Source organism: Salmo trutta, chromosome 5, assembly GCF_901001165.1.
Source record: "Salmo trutta chromosome 5, fSalTru1.1, whole genome shotgun sequence".
Lineage (NCBI taxonomy): Eukaryota > Metazoa > Chordata > Actinopteri > Salmoniformes > Salmonidae > Salmo > Salmo trutta.
Window position 1 is genome coordinate 14,226,159 of NC_042961.1, and position 24,365 is coordinate 14,250,523.

The 24,365-nt window shown below is 40.7% G+C and overlaps 2 protein-coding genes across 6 annotated transcripts in view; one reads left to right on the top strand and one right to left on the bottom strand.

Annotated features, from left to right (window-relative positions):
• LOC115193701 (pleckstrin homology domain-containing family A member 1) overlaps positions 1–16,422 on the bottom strand; it is a 29,048-nt gene extending 12,626 nt beyond the window's left edge. For 3 of the 5 annotated variants that reach the window (XM_029752627.1, XM_029752631.1, XM_029752629.1), the window contains exons 1-4: positions 16,287–16,420; positions 4,622–4,832; positions 2,411–2,467; positions 2,257–2,302 (exon numbers count right to left, since the gene is read on the bottom strand). In XM_029752627.1, the coding sequence (XP_029608487.1) occupies positions 2,257–2,302; positions 2,411–2,467; positions 4,622–4,832; positions 16,287–16,288 (316 nt within the window). In that variant the 5' untranslated portion in view covers positions 16,289–16,420. Of the gene's footprint in view, positions 1–2,256; positions 2,303–2,410; positions 2,468–4,621; positions 4,833–16,286 lie in introns of all 5 variants that reach the window. The other 2 variants (XM_029752628.1, XM_029752626.1) reach the window with 2 other exon arrangements.
• A 3,424-nt stretch (positions 16,423–19,846) lies between these two features.
• On the top strand, positions 19,847–22,620 carry vkorc1 (vitamin K epoxide reductase complex, subunit 1). Its single transcript, XM_029752632.1, has 3 exons — positions 19,847–20,140; positions 21,182–21,291; positions 22,265–22,620. Exons 1-3 carry the CDS (start codon positions 19,953–19,955, stop codon positions 22,474–22,476), a joined length of 510 nt encoding a protein of 169 aa, XP_029608492.1. The 5' UTR covers positions 19,847–19,952; the 3' UTR covers positions 22,477–22,620.
• The last annotated feature ends 1,745 nt before the right edge of the window (positions 22,621–24,365 follow it).

Consider the following 24,365-nt stretch of genomic DNA (forward strand, 5'->3'; position numbering starts at 1 on the left):
TGAGCGTGGGTGTGCACGTGTGTTGCTTGCGCCAGTGACTGCAGGGACCAAACAGACTCACACTAGCTAGTCAAACTTGTACATGCCATAGGTTATCATTCCATCTGGTCGTGCCGGTCTTGACAGCATCAAATCGATGTAATGAAGATAGCTAAGACAACCAGCTGTGTTAGTCAGCTAGCTAACTTAGCTCGCTACCAAGGCTACTTGAGGCTATTTTGACGCACTTCCCATCGTTGTCTACAATTCCATTCAAATTAAAACAGCCTACCTGATGGTTGCTCGTTGTAGCCTACTCCTTCTCATTTAACTTAATTCCGTAGTTTTTATTCCTCCTTGCATTCATTAGAGATATCCCACATTGCTTGCTACACATGGAGCCACTGACTGTAGACAGCGCCACTTTTATTGGCCAACAATAACAACAAACATGTGAAACCGGTGTAGGCTACTACGAAAGGCCTGTGTCTTTATGGGCCGCATGTCATAAAAACTACATTCAAAGAGTTTGTTTTATGAATTAAGAATTTCAAATGTCATGATATATCATTGTGTGTAGCAATGTCACATAGATCATTTCATTTAGACAGCCTTTTCATTATTAAAATAGGCCAATTCATTTTTTTTTTCTTCCTGTAACTATTCGAACACCAACGTCCATTCGGATATTCGAATAACTATGCCCGTCCCTAAGTCCCACTTGTTCTGACCACACAAAAAACCACAGTGATGGAAACTGAAAGGAGACATCGTGACCAGTGACTGAACATTAATGGTGCGGAATGAATGAGTGACTCAATGAGTGGGAGATGATCAGTAAGAGGCATGCCATGGGCATTTTGTTAAACATACTGAGACAACGAGATCATGGGAAAAGAAAGACGAGGCTATAAATCAATCCATTAGTGACAGCATTGAAACAATTAGAAACCAAAATCGTACCAATGTGGCATACACGGGTGTGTATGCCACATTAGCGCGTACAATTTACCCCACTATAAACTGTAACAGTCTGGCTGAAGGGGTGTGTAGACCAAGTGGTGGGGGCTCTCAAAGGAAGTGAATAATAAGCTGGGAGGGCGATATCTAAGATCTGACTCACAGCTGCGATCACACACAAAACATGTGTGTTGTTGAGTCACACAGCTGGGCCGCAGCATCAGAGCCACACACACACACGGACATGAATCATAGCTTGCCACTCTGATCCTTGTTTTACTGTAAGCATGACAGCCTTTCCCAAATGACTTTTCCTGAAAACACCAATTAAGAGCTACTTGTAAAAGACATGGGAGTTAGGAAGGGGTGCGATGGTAATAAATGTGGAAATCAACAAAACATGGCATGCAAACAGTGGTTTAAAAATACCCCAGACTTTTGAGAATGGGTTCCGATTCGGATGCCAGCATCCTGTCAAAACCCCAACACACACACACACAACGGTGTGGTGATGACGGGGGCAGTTCTGTCACACACACTAGTGTTTCCTTCTATTGAGGGCGAAGGGGGGAATGCTGACACACACACAGGCCAAAAAGAGATTGTATTTTAAAATAATAATTTCAAACCTTTTTATTATATTGAGACATGATCACATAGGCCTATGTCTGTTTTTTTGTTCGTGGGAGTACTTGGGAACAGAAAAAATTAAATTGGTCCGTGGGCCACCAGTTGATGACCCCTGATGTACAGTATCCTGATCAGCTGCTATCCTTCATGTCTCTTTTGGCTAAACAGCTGAAGCTATGCAGGGTTATTCGTAGCGTGGAGACAAGCCACAGGAAAATCAAGCTGAGGTGATAGAGGTGAGAGAAGGGCAAGAAGGATGCATTCCTCCCTTAGGTTCAAGTCAATCTAAACGACCCAGCCTTGTGTACATGGTGGCATCTGTCAGGGCAGACCTTGAACTGAGAAAGTCTGGCTCTTTGAGATGTCACTGTCATGTCAATCCTGAAAAAAGCTGGATTTATTGCTGAACAGAAACATGGACTCACCTACCCCCCATATCATTTAGTCATTTCAACTCATGCAAATGGGAAAAAGAGCCCATGGTCATATAAATAACGGAACTTTTGGTGTCCACTAACATTCTAAATCTAGAAACTAAGTTTGCCGAAATCTGTATATCTATAGCTGTGGTTTAGTATGAGTTTAAAAATACTGAAGGTCATGAAAAGTTGAGCCAAGTTACAACCACTTCCCTATTAATTGAGGAGAGGAACTGAGAGGAAAGAGAATAGTTGTCCTCAATCTTACCGAAGCAAAACTCTGCCTTTGGTCTCTGCTTAGTGGCGTCGCTGACCTACGAGGCAAGAGAAGTACAAAAACCTCAATTATTGAATTTAATATCCCTTTTCCAACAAGCACCTATAAAATCAATTATATGCAAATTCTTCAGCAAATCTCTTACCTTGGAGATGTAGGTGAGCTTAAGTGAGCCAACACAGTCCGCACTGATGGGCAGGTTCTATAAGGGAAAAATGTGGGTGAGGAACTATTAGATACCATTGAATACTGTCCATTGTTGCAAACCCTGACCTTATAATATGCAGGGTGCTCCATATTATGTATTTGGATTACTCTAAAGAAGAGTGACTTGGTGGTTGGGGGGGACTGGATGGGGGTGAGAACTTGAGTAATCAATTCAAGGTTATTTCATTGTTAATAATCTAATACAAGAACAACATTTTTTTGCATATAAAATGTATAAGCACTAACAGAATTTCAAACTCTAAGATGTGTTTATTATTTGAGGAGTGTCAGTGCAGTGGAAATATATTAAGTCATTTTCAGAACCAGCAGTAATTGGAACAATGGCATACTGCTAACTTTTTGCCTTCAGCCCCGTTTCACACCAACAAGCATACTTAACATTATATGTATACGAAACAAAAATAAAACGTAACATGTAAAAGGTTGGCCCATGTTTCATGAGCTGAAACAAAAAAGATCCCTGAAATGTTCCATACGCACAAATAGCTTATTTCTCTCCAATTTTTCTTTACATCCCAGTTAGTGAGCATTTCTCCTTTGCCAAGATAATCCATCCACCTGACAGGTGTGGCATATCAAGAAGCTGATTAAACAGCCAAATCATTACACAGGTGCACCTTGTGCTGGGGACAATAGAAGGCCACTCTAAAATGTGCAGTTTTTTCACACAACACAACATGTCTAAAGTTGAGGGAGAGTGAAATTGGCATGCTGACTGCAGGAATGTCCCCCAGAACTGTTGCCAGCGAATTGAATGTTAATTTCTCTACCATAATCTGCCTCCAACGTCATTTTAGAGAATATGGCAGTACATCCAACCGGCCTCACAACCACGCAAGCCCAGGACCTCCACATCCGGTATCTTCTGAGACCAGCCACCCGGACAGCTGATGAAACGGAGGACTATTTCTGTCTCTATTTCTGTCTCAAACTCCTTTTGTGGAGAAAAAAACTCATTCTGATTGGCTGGGCCTGGCTCCCTAGTGGGTGGGCCTATGCCCATCCCTACAAGTAACATCAACAAACCTGGGTGATTCTCATGTTGAAACCAGTACCCTATTTTTTCAATCCTAGTTATATTAGCAACCCATGCTAGTTGTTGCATCTTTAGAGCTCCACTCTTTCTAAATTTCTAACAGATATTTTAATCTGTCACATGAAACTGCTTGTATGTGCAGTGTGCTTTTGACAACAGTGTTTTCCCGCTAATTGCATTGTACCTTGTTGATCTGTGCAAGAAAATAGCCTATTCCAAACAGACTCTGGGACAATAGAGCCCATATTCATACAAGCAGTAGGCCTTGGCTACATCAAAAACAAATTGTTAAAAAGCAAATGAGGCTGATGCAATCAATCACAATGTTTTGCTGAAAATGTTGATCAACTTATTTCTTTACGTTATAAGCGCAGCAATGTGCACAAGGCAGTAGACTACACACGAATGTTCATTCCATAATGCAATTAGCGGGAAAACACTGTAGTCAAAACCACACTGCACATACAAGCGGTTTCATGTGACAGAGATGAACCTATAGACAGATAAGCATGACCGGTCAAATGTATTTCTATTGACTGGTATTTCCATCAATGAATAGGCTACAAAGCATTATTTTGCAATGGGATTTTTTCCCCCATTATAGCGGACAATTGGTCGGCGGCAGTTTTACTTATCGGCTTTTCATTTTCTTTACCGGCTAATGGAAACCCTGGTACAAACACCGTCTGAGGACATGAGTCTCATTACGTTTTATTTTTTTATTTTATTCACCTATGATGCATCATCTAGAGTAGTAAAAGTTATTTTATTCGCTTATATGCCTTCATAATTGGGGTTCTTATGTTCAAAACACCCTTAAAAACAAATAAAATAGTAACATTATTATATGTTTACCTCAGGACTTTTCATTAGGAGAGCAATGTTGAAAAATATTTTAAATTGATTTGTGTATTACTTTTTTGGACTGTTGCAGTAATGACAATGTTGTGGAAATTGTGGTCAAATGCATATTATCTGATCAATAAACGTAATTATGAAATAGATAAGAACATATGCTAATCTCAGTAGTGAAAAATGACAGTTTTGTGAGAGTGACCCAGCTAATGCTAGCCATCAGTCATACTGTGTTACCTGAGGGTTGTCCATGTACCACACCAGGCTGCCCGGTTGGGTGTCTAGGATGAAGTAGCGGCGCAGGAACTTCCCACTGCTCTCGTTTTCCTCGATGTCCAGGAAGCCACAGATCCGGTTCTGCCGATCCACGTAAGGCATCACCCAGCCGGCACATTCCCTGGCCCAGGGGCCGGGAGATAGGAGGGGAAGAGGGTAGATGGAGGATAGCCTGGAGGGAGGAGAGAGGGGGTACTGAAGAGTTGCAGTGTAGTGTTAGAAAGCCTTGCCTGCCTCTCTGCTACTCTGCCCCCTGGTACTAGCTACACTCGGGATCATGTGACAAACTTCAACCCCGCCTCCTTTATCCCTTTCCATCTAGCCTAATCAGTTTCCCTCAGTCACCCATTCTACCATCCCCCTCTGGCTCCTTTTTTCTCCTCCCTCCCTCTGGCTCTTCATTCACATCTGGTAAGCCTTTGCAGTCTTCCCAAGCCTTTCCTTCTTTAACCTCCACAAACTCAGAGCTGAGAATTATTAGCCCAGGCCTACTTAAGTTATTCCTTCATTTCTGGGAAGGTAACCCGAATGAGAACACAATTTCATTTACACTACAGACCTGGAGCTCAGTCATCAACACAACAATCAAATACTCTGAGGAGCTGGGGTGAGCAATATTTAACCCAAAGACTAAGCAGCCAACTAACTCACTGACATCTCCTGGTGGATAAAATTGTATTACGGATATCAGCTCTTATGTGGGGGCATAATATTGTATACATTGCTGTAATTTCTGATTGAAGGAATTGGAGTTAATAACAGACCTTTGAGTCCACGATAAAGGACCCTCTTTCTCTCCCTACCTCTGCCTCAGATAAAGAGGCTGGGACATTATGAGCATTGTGTGGGAGGATAGGGGTAAAGCAAAGCTGGGACAAAAGACCTGCTTGTTGGGCATTGTGTAAAGGGGTGACGACATCAGGGCTAGCCCCCGCAGCCCCTGGAGTCATTCAGTAGACACACGCACAGACGCTTGACGAAACACTGTCAGGGCTGATCCTAAACATTGATTTTAAAGAGTATATGAAGGGGAGGTTCAGACTAGCTGGAGATGCTTCTTGGTCAACAGTGACTGGAGCATGTGTACGTACACACTTACACAAGAGTGCCATAAGATTTTCAGGGGGAGATTTCTATAGTATTGAAACATGCGAGGCCTCTAAATCCAACTGACACTTCGACTGTCAGGCAACATAGAAAGTAGGCTTTCCACGTGTGAGGAGAGGGAGAGAAAGAGCTCAAAAACAGACAGAAGAGGGGGGCAAGCGACAGACTACAGAACCACCATGTTAGAAAGGTCAAATAAGAGAAGGTCGGGGGGGGGGGGGGGGGGGTGAATCAGATCATGGACTATGGGCTTGGTCCCAACTCAAACATCAGTGTCCACATTCATTCCTCGTATAAATGCAAGAGAACGGCTTTGTCCACCACTGGCAATCAACGGCCGGGCAATAAAACTGAACAAAATGAGAGGTGTAGAGCGGGAGGGAGAAAGAAAGTGACAGAAAAGAAGGAGAGATCATTGGGAAGTGAGACAGGAGAACGACAAACAGTAAGGGAGTGAAGTGGGATGGGGCTTGTGATGAAAAACAATGGCTACCTACTGTGTCATCGTGAGTAAGGGAGGGCGAAGGTTAACTTTGTGCGACTTTCATCTAAACATTTTTCACTAGTTCGAGTAGGTCAAATTAATTCCAGTCTCACAAAAAGATTCTGCTTTGAGTTTGTTAAGATTGCGGCAGATAAGCCTAATATTTAGGCTTGTCCCAGGCACCTACTCTGCGTTCTAGCAGAGCAATCAGTGAAGAGACTAGTCCAACTGGGGGGTCTTTCCTTGATTTGAGGGGTAAAAATGTAATAGAAATGTTTATACTGATCTAAAGCAACGCATAAATCAATGATGCTTTAGGCTAGAAACAAGCGATAAAATGCCCTAGGAAGACGCAACTGATGCACATTGGAATATCTTTGGTTTGTCTCTATGAGCTACGACCTTCTAAAGTGAAGGAGTTAAAGAAATTGGACTATGTTGGGAAGTAATCTTATTTAATGTTTGACTGTCGATATCAATACTTTTTGACCGTACCACTTTGATTTCAACAAAACTTTACATACATATTTGCCCATGGTAGAAGTGTCCTGAAAGTGACATTTTGAACCTGAATGCCAAAACATTCATTAGATAGAGGCGCATACCCCACCATACAATGAGACATCCATGTCTTCATCACTGGAAAAGATAAACGGTTGAGTGTGATGTCGTTTAAAAGCTTACATTCAGGTTTAGCAAACTATTTGATCATTTCTTGAAAAATTCTACATTTTAGCTTAGATCCTAATTTACATAATCTGAGGTGTTTGTGTGTTGTGCCCGCCATCAGTTGAGACACAGCATGCTCTTCAATGTTTTGGCATTCAGGTACAAAAAGTCATTTTCTGACCACTTTTACCATGGGCAAATATGTACGGCAAGTTTCGTTCAAATCAAAAGGGGTGCAGTCAAAGAGTGATTGAAATCAAATGGAACAATCCCATAACCACTCTCTCACTCTGCCCGTCTGCTGTGCATCTGCTCAGACTAGGCCTTTTAGGCTATATATATTATTTTATATTTATTTGCCTCTCCTTCACGATATGCTCAGTCTCAGCACGCCTGGTGAAGTCAGGCCAAAGGTCCACCGATTAACTAACAGACAGTTAAGACAATGCTACTGACAAGCCTGTTCAAGCTCCTGCTGGCATGCACCATTATCTGCAGTTTGGTGGGGTTTCAAACAGGAATCGACCAACAACCAAGTCAAGCGCTTCAGTCCACCCACGAAACGTTAAAACCATAGCCGGCCAGTCTCAAAATAAACTATAACAGCATAGCGTGTGTTTGTGTCAGTATGCACTTATGAATTCCTGAGGCTTTGAGCAGAAAAATATCACCTGTCAGACAGAACAGCTGGATAAGCTGAGTCATTGCACAACAATTGTAAATGCAATCGCATGTTAAAAACATAGCCACGGTTAACAAGAGGATCCCAGCTTTATATAGCTACCATTCTTGTTTCTCAACTCCTAAGTGAAGCCCGTCATTCATTAGCGATTCTAGTGCATAGGCACTACGGTAGGCAGGCATGTCACCCGCCACCTTGCAATTGGAGGCAGCAAGCATTTTGAAAACATACAGGATACTTAATGGTTTGAAAACTGGACGTTTTACTTCATATTATGAGGCATGTCTTACATTGCATCAAAATAGCCAGCCTAGCCAAAATACGACCATAGAAACCACTATTTCTCTCCTGTTCTATTGGTTTTCATATCAACTTTCTTTAGGTTGTCCAGAAGACAGAGGCACAATCCTTATCATATTAGCAACCCATCCTAGTTGTTGCATCTTTATTCCCTCTAAGTTTCTAAAAGGAGATTTTCATCTCTGTTACATATGGAAACGTTCGCATCAGGTGCCCCATGTAGAACAGAGAATTACATTTTGCCAAATGTTTGAAATTATGTTATACATTGGCTGCTTAATTACAGTAGTTGTATTTTCAATAACTTAGCCTTTCAGCTGTAAGACAATTGGCTTGATGCTATTGCATGTTTCAATTAAGCTCTATAATGAAAAAAGTATGTTTCTTGTATGCACGCATAGTATTTTCTGTTGGTCACAATTTTACTATTTGGAACAAATTCAACTGTTTGTTAACCGGTTAATGAGGGTTGGTAAGTCAGCAGGAAAATTGACATCCCGAGTTGACAATTTGCATCTGCAATATCCGTGGCTTGGCACTCCACTGTGTAAATGAAATGTACAGGTCAATTCAATTCTGTTTGCCGGCTAGCTTTTATTTTATTTTTTGTCACGCTTTACAAAAGGCCTGGGCTTTGCACACTGTTTGATACACAGTTTCCCTGTAAATTGGATGATGTGGTCCATCATATACACTAGGCAGTACTTGATGCAAGACCATATGATGCAAGAGTAGGCTACATCACATGCCTAACAGGTTGGTTAGTAATAGCTATAGAAACAGAAAAGGCAGTATTCTCACTAAATCAACGTAAATTCTATTGGATTGTTTCAATACTAGGCAACACAACACAAGTGTAATAGGATGTTTGAAAGCCCTCCTAGCAAAGATCAGTCAGAAGGAGCACGCCCCCATCCACATGGACAGGGCCGCAGTGGAGAAGGTGAAAAGCTTTAAGTTCCTCGGCATAAACATCACTCACATTGTGAAATAGTCCACCCACACAGAGAGTGCGGTGAAGAATCCCCAACAGCATCTGTCCAACTTCAGAAGGCTGAAGAAATGAGTCTTGGACCCTAAGACCCTCACAAACTTTGACAGATGCACCATTGAGAGCATCCTGTCGGGCTGTAACACCAACTGCATCATCCGGTCGGGCTGTATCAGCGCCTTGGATTGATTTACTACAATTACGAAATGTTTTTAATTCTAGTCCTGCTCTGAACACACAAGCTTGTTAGCTAGCTAACGTTTGCTCTGGTCCAACGTTAAACCAACTCGGAAGTTCAAAGACATTCAAAGTTCCTCCATAGAAGCCTCTTCTCCATAGGTATAATTCTGTGGGCCTAATTCAGATAATGCATGTCATAACAAGATGCCCAGCGCTTCAAGGCAAGCTTCCATCACTCTCTTCACCCTCAACATTTGTTGCATCTCACGCTCTACACTGTGACTGGCAAAAAACTGCCAGTTTCTCTTTTATTATGATTAAATCATGCTGTTACGGCAAAATACAATTTGCTGTTAACGACTTTCCTATACATATATTTTAAATTATTATTATATTTCTTTAAAATCGCTTACTCGCTCCACAGCTAGCTGCTCTATCCACACTGATTGGTGAAGTAATTTAACTTCAATCTAAATGTAAAAAAAAAAAATTAAAAAATGCAGCGGTTTAAAAAGGAACGAAATAAACGGGTATTGTTTTTAGTTCGAACTGGTTTAGAACCTTATTTTGTTGGTCGGAACAGTGGAACTGATCAAAAATAATTTCGGTGCCAACCCCTGTATGAAACATACACAATGGAAAACATGCATCACACTCACTCATAATGGATTGGAAATAATTTGGCACAGTCAACTTTTAGAAGGTTAGGCAGCTGCTGACTTTTGAGAAGTCATCTGGTTTATTGCATAGCACATTGTATACATTTTGCCAAGCTGTTAGAAAAGATTGTAATGCAAGCTACACTACTGGTCAAAAGTTTTAGAACACCTACTCATGCGAGGATTTTCCTTTATTTTGACTATTTTCTACATTGTAGAATAATAGTGAAGAAATCAAAACTATGAAATAACACATATGGAATCATGTAGTAACCACAAAACAAAATATATTTTATATTTGAGATTCTTCAAATAGCCACCCTTTGCCTTGATGACAGCTTTGCACACTCTTGGAATTCTCTCAACCAGCTTCAACTGGAATGCTTTGCAAGTGGCTCTGGGTAGGTCAAATATAAAATATATTTTGTTATGTTTAACACTTTTTTGGTTAGTACATGATTCCATGTGTGCTATTTCATAGTTTTTATAGCTTCACTATTATTCTACCATGTAGAAAATAGTACAAAGAAAGAAAAACCCTTAGTGGGTGTTCTAAAACATTTGACCGGTAGTGTATACGTGCAGGATATGCCATTTTGGCAAATATGCATATGCAGCTGTAGTTTTTAAACCTCCACTCTAGCATTCATGACACACATCTTTCTATCTTCATACTTTTATTTGGGTTTCTATGCAAAGTATATGATTGAATGTTTCTTTGACCCGTTTCAGGAAAGTAGGCACATGTCGCAGGTCACTACTTCACAGGAAAGCCATTTGAACGTAAACTTTATTTTTTATCAAAATATTTTTTTTTTGCAGAAATGCCTTCTCGAACATGTGAACTTATGTGCCTTAATTACAAACTTGTATGCCATTTGTAAATACAAATACAATTGTTAAATTACGAGCCTAGTTGGTTTAGCCACAGAAAAAGACAAAACTTCCCGCTAGCCATGATTGGCTGAGATAATGAGTGGGCTGGACATGCCGAGAGATGAGTTTGGATTGGTCTGCCATTTAGCACCCTTCTGTCTATTTGAGCTGGTCAGTATATCTAGGTAAACCCTGTCTAATGCGGCTTTAAAAATGTATCGCGTAGTAAAACTGCATAAGCCTAATGTCAAGTTAAAGTGTACTGTTAGCTAGCTAACATTAGCTGGCTGGCTCGCTAGCTAACGTTACGTCTATGCTCTCCACTTTCTGGAGGACAGTTTTGAAATCAGTGGAATTCAAGTATGATAGCTACGGAGATGGCGAAAACACCTGTCTTCGGATTACATCTTCAAACTAAGGGCAACCATGGCATCTGACAGGAGACGCGTCCATCCAAGATAGTCTAGCTACATTTTCAGAAATTACACGTTTCCAATTTTGACAGAAAGTGGTTTCATTTCAAGTTAAAGTGTACTGTTAGCTAGCTAACATTAGCTGGCTGGCTCGCTAGTTAACTTAACAAATATTTGCTCATATAATTTAAATACACGTCGTTAAGTGTAGGCAAGGCCATAAGCAAACAGGTAAAGTGGGATATGACAAAAGAGTTAAATCGGGAAGATGTTTCCACAAATGGACAGGTATTTTCATATCCATGGTAGCAAGATGTTATCCATTTTTGCTGACTTTTTATTACAAACTGTTTTGTAGTGAGATCATTTATTTATTTCGGGATATGAGTACTAAGTATGTACACTTCAGACCATTTTATTGGAAAACTACAAAATAATGTTACATTTTTTTGTGATTTTGTGATCCAATATGCAATAGCATAATTTGGTTGTAATCCAGACAAGGTAAAAAATTATTTACAGTATGTAAAAGATGATATTTCAAAATAAGGTATGTTTTTTTATTTGTAATATATTTTCAGAAATCCTGTTTTTGCTTTGTCATTTTGGGGTATTGTTTGTAGATTGATGAGGATCAAAAACAATTCAATCCATTTTAGAATAAGGCTGTAATGTTCAAAAATGTGGAAAAAGTCAAGGGGTCTGAATACTTTGCGAATGCACTGTGTGCAGTGGTTCGTATGGGCAGGGGGTTGTGCCACCTTCATAAAGCAAGGACTTCATTACAGGATGCTAGGGCAAGGGTATTGAACAGGAATATATGGTAGTGGTGGTGGTGTGGCTGAGAGGGATGTTAGTGTTGGATGGAAATGGCCAAGTGATTGAAAATCTGATAGAAATCAAAGACCTGGTGTGCCTGAATGATGCCGAGGGACCAGGATGGATGTAGCCAAAAGGAATGTCTGGAGGAAAAAGGGGGAGGTTTGCAAGCCGAAGAACACCATCCCAACCATGAAGCACAGGGGTGGCAGCATCATGTTGTGGGGGTGCTTTTCTGCTGGAGGGACTGGTGCACTTCACAAAATAGATGGCATCATGAGGCAGGAAAATTATGTGGATATATTGAAGCAACATCTCAAGACATTAGTCAGGAAGTTAAAGCTTGGTTGCAAATGGGTCTTCCAGATGGACAATGACCCCAAGCATACTCCAAAGTTGTGGCAAAATGGCTTCAGGCCAACAAAGTCAAGGTATTGGCGTGGCCATCACAAAGCCCTGACCTCAATCCTGTAGAACATTTGTGGGCAGAACTGAAAAAGCATGTGTGAGCAAAGAGGCCTATAAACATGATTCAGTTACACCAGCTCTGTCAGGAGGAATGGGCCAAAATTCACCCAATTTATTGCGGGAAGGTTGTGGAAGGCTACCCAAAACGTTTGACCCAAGTTAAACAATTTAAAGACAATGCTACCAAATACTAATTGAGTGTATGTAAACTTCTGACCCACTGGGAATGCAATGAAAGAAATAAAAGCTGAAATAAATCATTCTCTCTACTATTATTCTGACATTTCACATTCTTAAAATAAAGTGGTGATCCTAACTGACCTAAGACAGGGATTTTTTGCTAGGATTAAATGTCAGGAATTGTGAAAAACTGAGTTTAAATGTATTTGGCTAAGGTGTATGTAAACTTCCGACTTCAACTGTATTAGACACACTACCGTTCAAAAGTTTGGAGTCACTTAGAAATGTCCTTGTTTTTGAAAGAAAAGCAAAATAAGTCTATTAAAATTACATACATTTATCAGAAATACAGTGTAGACATTGTTAATGTTGTAAATGACTATTGAAGAAGTATTTTTTTGTGGTTTTATTTTTTGTTGTTGTTGTTTTGTTGTTGGATATAACAGACTAAAAACAGACTAAACAGACTAAATACACCAAGAAATCAGCTCCATGTGATTTTAATTTAAGAATCTGTTCAAGTATTCCCATGGATAATAAAGAGAAACGTGTGATCAAATAAGCAAGGTTTGAAATTATTGAGTTTTAGTTAAACACATCCTTTGTGCTTCTATCGGTCAATTTGCTGTCTACAAATTATTTGTAATTATTATCATCATCCGGACCCCCGACCATCCACTCAAGAAGAAAAAATACAAATAAATAGTAATAGAATTGTCCTGCTACTGAATTTAGTTGATGATCGCTGCAGTATAGTGTATAATTCGGCAGCCCAGATCTCACTGGAAAGACTAGATATCATACAGGGGCAAGGACTCAGAATATGTAGTAGGGCGTTTCAGACCTCCCTAGTGTCTGGACTACAGATGGAGATGGGGGATATGCCATTGCAGAATAGGAGACAGCAGTTGGCCATTAATTATTGGGTCAACCTACTGGGACATCGGGTGTCTCATCCTGCAAAAGGAATTCTACAGGCATGCTGGGAACATGAACAAGGACAGAACACGAGCTTTCGGTGGATGGGTAATACTCAGGCGAAGGGAGATGGGACTGTATGGAAGGAAGTTTAGCTTCACGGTAGCTATTCCTGTGAACCCACTATGGCTACTCCCGCCTCCAGTAGTTGATGTAGAAGTGTTGGAGAGACTACGGAAAGATAAGGAGGGGTTTGATCCATCTGATTTGTTTAATAGATGTCTGGATACTGTATATCAGAATTTTGAGGCCATTTACACTGATGGTTCAAAAGATCCAAGGACAGGACGCACTGGGCCAGCATTTGTAGTGCAGGAAAGTGGGGTGGCGGACAGGAAACCTATTACAGATCACCTGGCTGTATATATGGTGGAGCTGATGGCTGTACTGTTGGCCTTGCAGTGGGTGGAAGAAGGCAAGCTATACAGAGTAGTTACTTGCTCTGACTCATGTGCAGTGTTGATGAGTCTGCAGTCCTGTAGCTCACGTAGCAGACAAGACCTGCTGTATGAGGTACTAAAAACCCATGACAGGGTTAGACAGATAGGTATGCAGACAAGTTTTCTTGGGTGGGGGTGGAGGGGAACAAGGTAGCTGGTGTACTGGCTAAACAAGCACTTAGTAGTGGGGATGTGGATGTTGTAGTTTCAATGAGCAAGGCAAAAATCTTGATATGGACAGTGATGGTGCAGAGATGGCAGGAGCAGTGGAATATGGACACTAAGGGAAAACATATATTCCAAATACAGAGATAAGTCAGGGAGGGGAGGACGGCAGGAAGAGAGGAGGCTATTTTTACAAGACTATGGGTGGGACACAGCCGGTTGAATAAGACTTTAAATGTTATAGGAAAACATCCAACAGGAAAGTGTGATTATTGCCAGGAAACAGAGACAGTGGAGCATGTATAAATGTTATACTGTAGGAAAGCATCCAACAGGAAGAGTGTGATTATAGTAGGGCCGGCAAACTGTGACAAAATATCCCCCAAACAACGGCTTCGAGGGCAGTATCACTTTTATACAACTGTTTACCAACATATTCAAATAATGATTGAACATTATGAATTTAATCATACCATTTCATCTTTCCACAAGATATAGTCCTGGCCCAAATCTAGGGTTTTTACCTAAGCCGGCTGGTCGTTCGTTCTATCGGTTCGGTGGCTAGAGACGCGACCCAGTTGTTCGTTCTAAATGTTCCATTCCTATAATGGCTGGCAACGTTCTTATCCCACGCTTTCTAGCTAGGCAACAACAGCTAACTTACAGTCACGTCAAAAAGTGCAGCCAGAATAACAGCAAAGTAGCTGCATTTGTTTAAGCTGTTTTCTAGTGACATTTGTGTGGAGCTAATGAGGTACAATTTCACCTGGCATAGAAAATGTGCTCACTCGTCAGGACACTGTTGTTCAGAGGAGCTAGCCAACAGCACAGCTAACACAATCACTTCAAACTGAAGCTGGAAAGACTGCAAACTAGCTACACTCTGTTTCATTTGACCTTTTTCCAAATTAAATTTTTTGTGTGTGTATATATATATATATATATATATATACATAAAAATGATGCCAGCTGATTCATGATTTCGACTAGCTAAGAAACGCTGCCCATCTTTCTTGTCCAGACATGTTCATTACTATGGGACAGCTGGAGATCGAAATTGAATATTGAAACAATGTTGTAAATGTCGGGGAGACAGACAGTAAGGTTCATACAAATCTCCGCTGTTGAAAACTAAATGTTAGTATAAAAGAAATGTAAGATAATGTCTAGATGCTTTTTATAGTGATCAAGTTTATAAAGTGCCTGGGTGGGGCTGATGAGACAGTGGATTGCACAGTCAGATGGAACAGAGTAAATAGGCATTTTAAGGTCATAGATTTAGCAGGTGGTAACTTGTGGAATAGACACCAGCTGGAACACGGTTTTAACCCATCAGCATTCAGGATTAGACCCACGCCTTGTATAAAGGAGCATACTGAGTAGAATGTCATTAGATACAGTTTCAAATATGTTGTTATATTTTTTTAAAGAAATGGGTCTGGCTGGCTGGATTTAGTATCTCCCAGTCTCTGGCCCACAATACAGTACAGTAGGTGGCGGTAATCCTGAGTGGCGCAGCGGTCTAAGGCACTGCATCTCAGTGCTTGAGCCGTCACTACAGACACCCTGGTTCGAATACAGAATGTAACCGTGATTGGGAGTCCCATTAGCGGCGCACAATTGGCTCAGCTTCGTCCGGGTTTGGCCGGTGTAGGCCGTCATTGTAAATTAGCATTTCTTATTAACTGACTTGCCTAGTTAAATAAAATGTTAAATAAAACATTTTAAACAACGGATGCTAACCACCGATAAACCCCACCGAAGAAGTAACTTAGTAGTCGTTTGGCTAAACAAACGTTATAACTAATTGTTGTGGCTTTTATTTAGGAAGTACAAGGCTAGTTAGCGCTAGCTTAGCAGCTAAAAACACAACACACTTCTCATGTAGTGATAGTTCTACTTTGCAAACTTCTGCTTTACCTAGTTAGCTAAGCACAGAATGCAGCGGAGTGACTTTTAACTCCTTCACTAACGTAGTTAGCAAACGTTACTGGCCTGGCACAGAATGAGCTCTGACAACTAGCTCTAGTTAGATAATTTGCATTACTTTAGCTAACCCATTCATAGACGCTAACTGCTACGGATCAGAAGGGTTTTCGAAAGGTTAACGTTAGCTAACAACGCACGGGACGTTCAAAACGCACTTCAAATGTTCGCCAGCTTCACGTCAAGGCTTTAACTATAGCTAATACTTAAGTCTCGAATAAACGTTTACATTTATATTTGGCGACTTGCAACCAGTGCAACTCACTCAAGTTGTCTTCACACAGGAGCTCATTGATTCAGCCTCTCCTCTTGTTACGCTGGGTTGGATGAGTTCCCCCACTCACTGTATAAAACGTAGCTAGCGTACTAACTTTAGGCTGCTACTGTGTGTGTGTAAAACATGGATTTTATGCCCCATCTAGCGGCCACAATCAGAACTGCTTTTTATAAAAACAATTGCAAAGCGAAAAACTTTATATTCAGCATAATTTCCTGCTAAAGTACGCTCGTAGCGCCTTTGCCTGATCTAATTGCCATCACATCAACTAAGTGACGTGTGTTCATGGATGGCCCCAACAAATTACCAAGAAAAATAACAAAATAATGTATATTTCGTCTCTGTGCGTCATCATTTTCCTTCAATTCGCAAGAGGCTGAATGGGTGCTGTCTGGTGAAAAATTATGATATTGCTGGCGCCCATAGCATTGAATAAAGGGAAGCCGGTGAGCGTTTGACCTCCCTTGATAAAAATAACAAAATAACCAATCAGTGTTGAGCTAAACTGAGCGAGCTCAACTGTGAATGGTCCTGGAGCACCAAAAAAGGTGTCAACGGAAGAAAGTTTGGATTTGGCTTCACACCATTCACACCACACCAAAATCCCAAAGTAATTTACAGAAAAAAATTGAATTGTTGCACCTCCTTTTGTTGTTGTCTTTTGTTGGCTAGCTAGCTAGCTAAAATTGTCCCTTTCCTAAATTAACCGTGGATGGAGATAGATATTTGGACTTCATTCTCTGTACTGGCCAATGATTATAATGGCAATTTGGATCCAACCACAAATACATACATTGTGCCCCTGGCCTGAAAGTTCAACATGTAGCTAGATGTAGTAGGCTAATGTTAACTCTCTCGATTCCAGGCTGTATCATAACTGGATGTGAGTCCCATAGGGTGATGCACAATTGACCCAGCATCTTTAGGGTTTGGCCAAGGTAGGCAGTCATTGTAAATAAGAATTTGTTCTTAACTGACTTGCCTAGTTAAATAAAGGTTAAAAAAATAAACTAGCTGGCCTGGAATTTTAGACAGGTAGCCTAGGACAACAAAAACTAAAAGTGTGTACTGTATGACATAGTCATAGACCTTTTACGCAACGTGAAAGAGGAGGGTGGCATTGACGTTTCTCTACAAGTAGGGTGAGTCAACACTACCTGTACATACAGAAATCAGTACCATGGACAGCCACGTCATATTTAGCTTTGTTGTTTGGACTAAATTGTTTTTGGTATCTTTTAGTTGTCACTGTTTTAAACTAAACATAGGTGATTAGATGATGTTGCAGTTGAAATGGCGCAGGAATTGTGGAGGCAGTGCCAGTTCTTTGCAACTTGCAGTAACTCTCCCTGGTTCTAAATCAATAGTTGTTTAGTTGGCCGAAAATCTCGGAAACAGTAACTTGCTTGGCCATACTGTAGGTCATGTAAACTGTTTGTTATATTAAATATGTTTTGTGGACTTCACCGACAGCTGTTGCTCTCCGGTTTAGTGAAGAAACAAAGCTGTGGTTTAATTTATTCTGCCACTGTGTCTTATTGTCTCGGCCTTAGGCCTATATATCACGGTGTCATGGCATATGAAGTAACAGGTTTTAGAGCAAACAATGCAATTATCACAAGACGGATTGTAATAAGGCTTTTATTCCTGGCTTGGCTTTTTCAGTGGTTTTACCCATGCACCGCTACTGCGTCAACTACAGACACAGCATATTACGGCATGTACAACACAGGCACAGCCCTCTTTCTCCCTCCGAGTCAGCATCATCACTAACACACAAATGCGCACTCGGCTATCTGGGGCTCACAATAAACAGCGCATTGGCAAAGTAGAGTAAAGCGTATTTACTCACTAGTGTGATCGTTCACATGAAAACAACTAGGCCTAATAATTTAATCAGTAAATCGAAAGCGCCAACCAATGATTTTGTGCTTGAAAAAAGAGTCGGCTGCGCTGTGTCCACTAACCCCCCCCCCCCCCCCCATGTGAAAAGCAAACGAAGTGTAGGCTGTGTAAACGGCCCACATCTCTGCTACAGCTATCCAAGGCCGCAACCTTGAGGCAATGGCATGCGAATGTTTATTTTCTTTGTGGAATTCTGGACCACCTCTGGCGTAACATCTGCAATGCCGTCCAATTGACCAGTGTGTTGTGAACAACATTGGCGTGAGCAACGATAGCGGAATCGATTGTTCATTGTCAAAATAAAAGTCCCCACTGAAACTGATGCAAACGGATAAAAATAGCAGAATCATGCCACAATTGGACTAGATGTTATATACATTTAACAAGACAATTATTAGTTAATTTGAACCCCCGAAAAGTAAAAATCTGTTGAAATCTCACAGATTTGCATTGGGGGCATACTTTATTTATTTAATTGATTTATTTAACCTTTATTTAACCAGGAAGGGTTACAGTACAGCCTAACCTGTGGATTGTGCATGAAATGGGGTATCAGCCTACTCAGTGACACTCACAGAGAGTTTACACAAATATTAGTGCCTTAGCTCTTATTGTGGGACTCTAAAACCACTGAAATTAGCAACATTAAGCTCACCAGTCAATCTGTGTTTTGAACATTCATATTGCAATCTACAGCCCAACCTATGGATTGTGCACCCACCTATGGATTGCACAATCAAATTGCCATCGATAAAATCGAATTGTGTTCATTGTCCGTAGCTTATGCCTGCCCGTACCATAACCCCAACGCCACCATGGGGCACACTGTTCACAGTGTTGAAATCAAGAAAACCGCACGCCCACACAACGTCATACAGTTGGTCTGCGGTTGTGAGGCTGGTTGGACGTACTGCCAAATTCTCTAAAATGACATTTGGGGCTGCTTATGGTAGATAAATTAGCATTCAATACTCTGGCAACAGCTCTGGTGGACATTCCTGCAGTCAGCACGCCAATTGCACACTCCCTCAAAACTTGAGGCATCTCTGGCATCTTAGAGTGGCCTTTTATTGTCCCGAGCACAAGGTGCACATGTGTAACGATCATTCTGTTTAATCAGCTTCTTGATATGCCACACCTGTCAGGGTGATGCATTATCTTGTCAAATGAGAAATGCTCACTAGCATGGAAATAAACAAATTTATGCACAAAATTTGAGAAAAATAAACTTTTTGTGCGTATGGAACATTTCTGGGATATTTTCGTTCAGCTCATTTTTTATAATTTTTATTTAACCTTTATTTAACTAGGCAAGTCAGTTAAGAAACAAATATTATTTACAATGACGGCCTATGAAACATGGGACCAACACTTTACATGTTGAGTTTATATTTTTTTCAGTGTATATAGTTTAGACAAATATTAGCGTCATAGCTAGCTCTTGTTGAAGGAATTTGAATTGTTTACAGTTGTGTTGAATTTGTATAACAACATTCCAACATTGTTTAGCATTATCTAGGCCAATTGTGGCACGATCCCACAACTTCTCACCGTTTGCGTCAGTTTCAATGGGGGACTTTTATTTTGAAGGCAAACCGCTGATTCCAAAAATGTTGCTCACACTGTCGTTCACGACACACACCGACTCTGACTGCCGACCAGCCAGGATTGTCCATAGTAGGCTATAATAACTTAATTGAAAGGCAATAGAACATGGCATCGAATAGTTGCAGTGGAGTTCCCAAATGGGAGAGAAAAACACGTTTGTTTCTTTGTATCTTCGGTTTGTTTTTGTCATTCTATGCTCTGCACGTTGAGATTTCGCGAGAGAGGGACCCTGAGTATCGGGCGATGTGCGACCTGGGAGATTCTGTGAGCTGCTCGAAAGTTTTCACCTCAAGGTAAAATAGTGGTGAATGTATTTTCTTCATGCATAGGCCTATAGTTTATTGGTGTGTTTTGAAGCCGTTTTCATATTTATTAGTAGCCTAGGCCTATATGTGTGCGATGTTGGGTAATGAACGCACTTCTATAACTCAACCAGCGCGCTAAACACAATTATCGCAGTTCCGTGGCATACGAATAGACAACGTTGTTCATAGAATTCCTAGGTAAAGATGATTTATTATATTTCAAAGATAGTCGAGTGACCACTCTAACAATGTAAATACATGTCCTCAAAGATGGGAGGAGAGATCAGGTGGAACCATTCTAGCCAATGACAGGGCAGATACGCGAGTGAACCAGGGGCACAACTCCGATATAAAGTCGTTTTTTTTTAAAGTTTTTGAAATGCCACGTGCGTCTTCTTATCCGTACATTCGTAACAACCGAACCATTACGAACCTTCTATTCGATCAAATAAGCCTCACGTAGCAAATTAGCAATTACATTTGTTGTTTTCCAAATTCAAAAATTCCTCCCTTCGTGGTTATTTTCGTAAAACCTCTCACTTCGCCTCTTCCTCTAGAATCTCCCCCCCCCTCTCAATGCCACGTACAGCCTACATTTTTATCTGGGCAGCACTAATTGCACTGCACAGGTCCTTATCCGTTTTTTTTGTCTTTATTTATTTTGATGACCTGCAACACATGCTGGCTTTTAAATGATTTACATTTGTATTTTTGTTAGGTGAATCTTAGTCAAGGCGATACCAAAGAAAGTCAATTTTTCTATCGTTGTTATGGCATAGTTATTATTTTATATAGTTTGGGTGTGTGGTTTAGTCTTTGGTAGAATCTTGAATTAAATTGTGGCATTCAGATTAGACAAACAATTCACACATGGCAGATAGGATACAGTGCATTGTAGTATTTATAAAAATAGGCACAGTAATCCATTTTCATTTAAAAGCTGCACTGATGCCATATAATGACATGCTTGTATCATACTTATCACATAATGCATGACAAAGCGTTGTGTTTTGACTCTTTTTTTGTCAGATGGGGACGTGGTTTTGGGCTTGTACAGTTCTTCTTTGCTAAAGACAGTGTACTGAATCAACCCAACAGTCTGTTGGGGATCATTTTCTACACATTGCAACTGGCTCTGGGTAGGTCAAATACTCTATGTAGACTACTCTCTTGTGAGTTGAGATGTCTGTTTCTGATCAGTTACGGCTAACTTTTGACCAACACAATACAGCTCAACTGACCCATTGTCACCCCCCTTTGGATTGTCATTAGCTGACGCCATGATGACAGCTAATCTTACTGGTTTAGGGGTCCATATGTATTTTAGTGGTTATTATTTTGAATTATCACTAGGCCGTACACAAGAAATTCTTATCAAGTGCTTTCTAGGGTTGGGTTCAATTTCAATTCTTGAATTTTGTCATTAAGTGGAGAATTTACATTGAGTAGAATTTGAAGATTGTTAAAACGTAAATTCTCCATTTAATGAGCAAATTCAAGAATTTAAATTATGGAATTGGAATTGAATTTGTAAAAAATGTTTTTTTTATTGGAATTCAATATTTGTATATTTAATTGAATTAATGCACTTAGTATAAAAAAATTGACTGAAAGATTTGTATTAAATGATTTCAACTTGTATTTCTATATTTCCAGTACAGCTAGGCTGTCTGAACAGTGACGTGATCAGCCTGAAAGCCCGGGGGAATTGAATTCGAATTTGTGGATTTAAATTACTAGAGTTTACCTAACGTTGGAGTTGAGAGGAATTGAATTCTCTCTGAATTCAAACTATGACGTGGAATTTACAGGGAGAGGGAATTGAATTACAATGTAATTTGTGGAATTAACCCCAACCCTGTCATATACGATTATACAACATTTCAGACACCCACGACAGTTCCCCATTTTGATTATTTTATGTTACGCAGGGATGCTATGTCTCCTTACTCACTGGCTGCATCCCAAATGGCACCCTATTCCCGTTTTGCACCACTTTTGACCAAAGCCCTATGGCGGCCCATAGGGCTCTGGTCAAAAATAGTGTACTAAATAGACAATAGGTTACCATTTGGGACACATACCAACATTCACTGTCTCTTTTGTCTACAGGTCAGTCTGTGTCCAGTAGGGCAGCGTTCCTCCTGGTCTTGGCCTCCTGGGTGTCCATGGCTGGATCGCTGTACCTAGCCGGAGTACTTGCCTTCATTCTGGGAGATTTCTGCGTGGTCTGCGTCTCAACCTATGTGGTTAACTTTTTGCTGCTCTTCACCAATCTGAAGAGGAGGACGGGACTAGAAGCAGTCAAGAAAAAGACTGGCTGAGAGACTATCTTTGTGTGCATCTCAATAGTCTAAGTAGTTTTTTCCCCCTTGCCTTCCATCCTACTGCACTGATAATATACAGCACATTCGGAAAGTATTCAGACCCCTTGACTTTTTCCACATTTTGTTACGTTACAGACTTATTCTAAAATTGATTCAATTGTTTTTTCCCCCTCAATCTATACACAATAACCGATAATGACAAAGCAAAAATACGGTTTAAGAAATGTTTGCACTTTTATGAAAAACGGAAATATGACATTTACGTAAGTATTTAGACCTTTTACTCAGTACTTTGTTGAAGCACCTTTGACAGCGACTACAGCCTCGAGTCTTCTTGGTTATGACGCTACAAGCTTGGCACACCTGTATTTGGGGAGTTTCTCCCATTCTTCTCTGCAGATCCTCTCAAGCTCTGTCAGGTTGGATGGGGAGTGTCATTGCACATCTATTTTCAGGTCTCTCCAGAGATGTTCGATCGGGTTCAAATCCAGGCTCTGGCTGGGCCACTCAAGGACATTCAGAGACTTGTCCCAAAGCCACTCCTGCATTGGCTGTGTGCTTAGGGTCGTTATCCTGTTGGAAGGTGAACCTTCACCCCAGTCTGAGGTCCTGAGCGCTCTGGAGCAGGTTTTCATCAAGGATCTCTGTACTTTTCTCCGTTCATCTTTCCCGCAATCCTGACTAGTCTCCCAGTCCCTGCCCCTGAATAACAACACAGCATGATGGCGTCAGGTTTCCTCCAGACGTGATGCTTGGCATTCAGGCTAAAGAGTTCAATCTTGTTTCATCAGACCAGAGAATCTTGTATCTCATGGTCTGAGAGTCCTTTAGGTGCTTTTTTGGCAAACTCCAAGCGGGTTGTCATGTGCCTTTTATTGAGGAGTGGCTTGCCATTCTATCATAAAGGCCTGATTAGTGGAGTGCTGCAGAGGTGGTTGTCCTTCTGGAAGATTCTCCCATCTCCACAGAGGAACTCTGGAGCTCTGTCAGAGTGACCATCAGGTTCTTGGTTTTATTTTTTTATTTAAATAGGCAAGTCAGTTAAGAACATATTCTTATTTACAATGACGGCCTACCAAAAGCCAAAAGTCCTCCTGCGGGGGACGGGGGCCTGGGATAAAAAAATAAATACAATATAAATATAGGACAAAACACACATCACAACAAGAGAGACAACACAACACTACATAAAGAGAGACCTGGTAACCTCCCTGACCAAGGCCCTTCTCCCCTGAGTGCTCAGTTTGGCCCGGGAGGCCAGCTCTAGGAAGAGTCTTGGTGGTTCCAAACGCCTTTCATTTAAGAATGATGAAGGCCACTGTGTTCTTGTGGACCTTCAATGCTGCAGACCTTTTTTGGTACCCTTCCCCAGGTCTGTGTCTCAACATAATCCTGTCTCGGATCTCTATGGACAATTCCTTTGACCTCATGGCTTGGTTTTTGCTCTGACATGCACTGTCAGCTGTGGGACCTTATATTGACAGGTGTGTGCCTTTCCAAATCATGTCCAATCAATTGAATTGACAACAGGTGGACTCCAATCAAGTTGTAGAAACATCTCAAGGATGATCAATGGAAACAGGATGCACATGAACTCAATTTCGAATCTCATAGCAAATACTTATGTAAATAAGGTATGTTTTTTACTCTGAATACATTTGTAAAAAGTTCTACAAACCTTTTTTCCCTTTGTCATTATGGGGTATTGTGTGTAGATTGATGAGAATTATAATTTTTTGTCCATTTTAGAATAAGGCTGTAATGTAACAAAATGTGGAAAAAGTCAAGAGGCCTGAATACTTTCCGAATGCACTGTATACAGTTATAATGTGCCATTTAGTAGACACTTTTATCCAAACTGACTTACAGGCATGCGCGCATAGATT

Excerpts from the sequence above, each read along its gene's own strand:
- vkorc1 (XM_029752632.1), top strand. The coding sequence starts at position 19,953 with ATGGCATCGAATAGTTGCAGTGGAGTTCCCAAATGGGAGAGAAAAACA. Across the intron at positions 20,141-21,181 it reads TCGAAAGTTTTCACCTCAAG|ATGGGGACGTGGTTTTGGGC; the intron begins GTAAAATAGTGG and ends TTTTTTTGTCAG. Across the intron at positions 21,292-22,264 it reads CACATTGCAACTGGCTCTGG|GTCAGTCTGTGTCCAGTAGG; the intron begins GTAGGTCAAATA and ends TTTTGTCTACAG.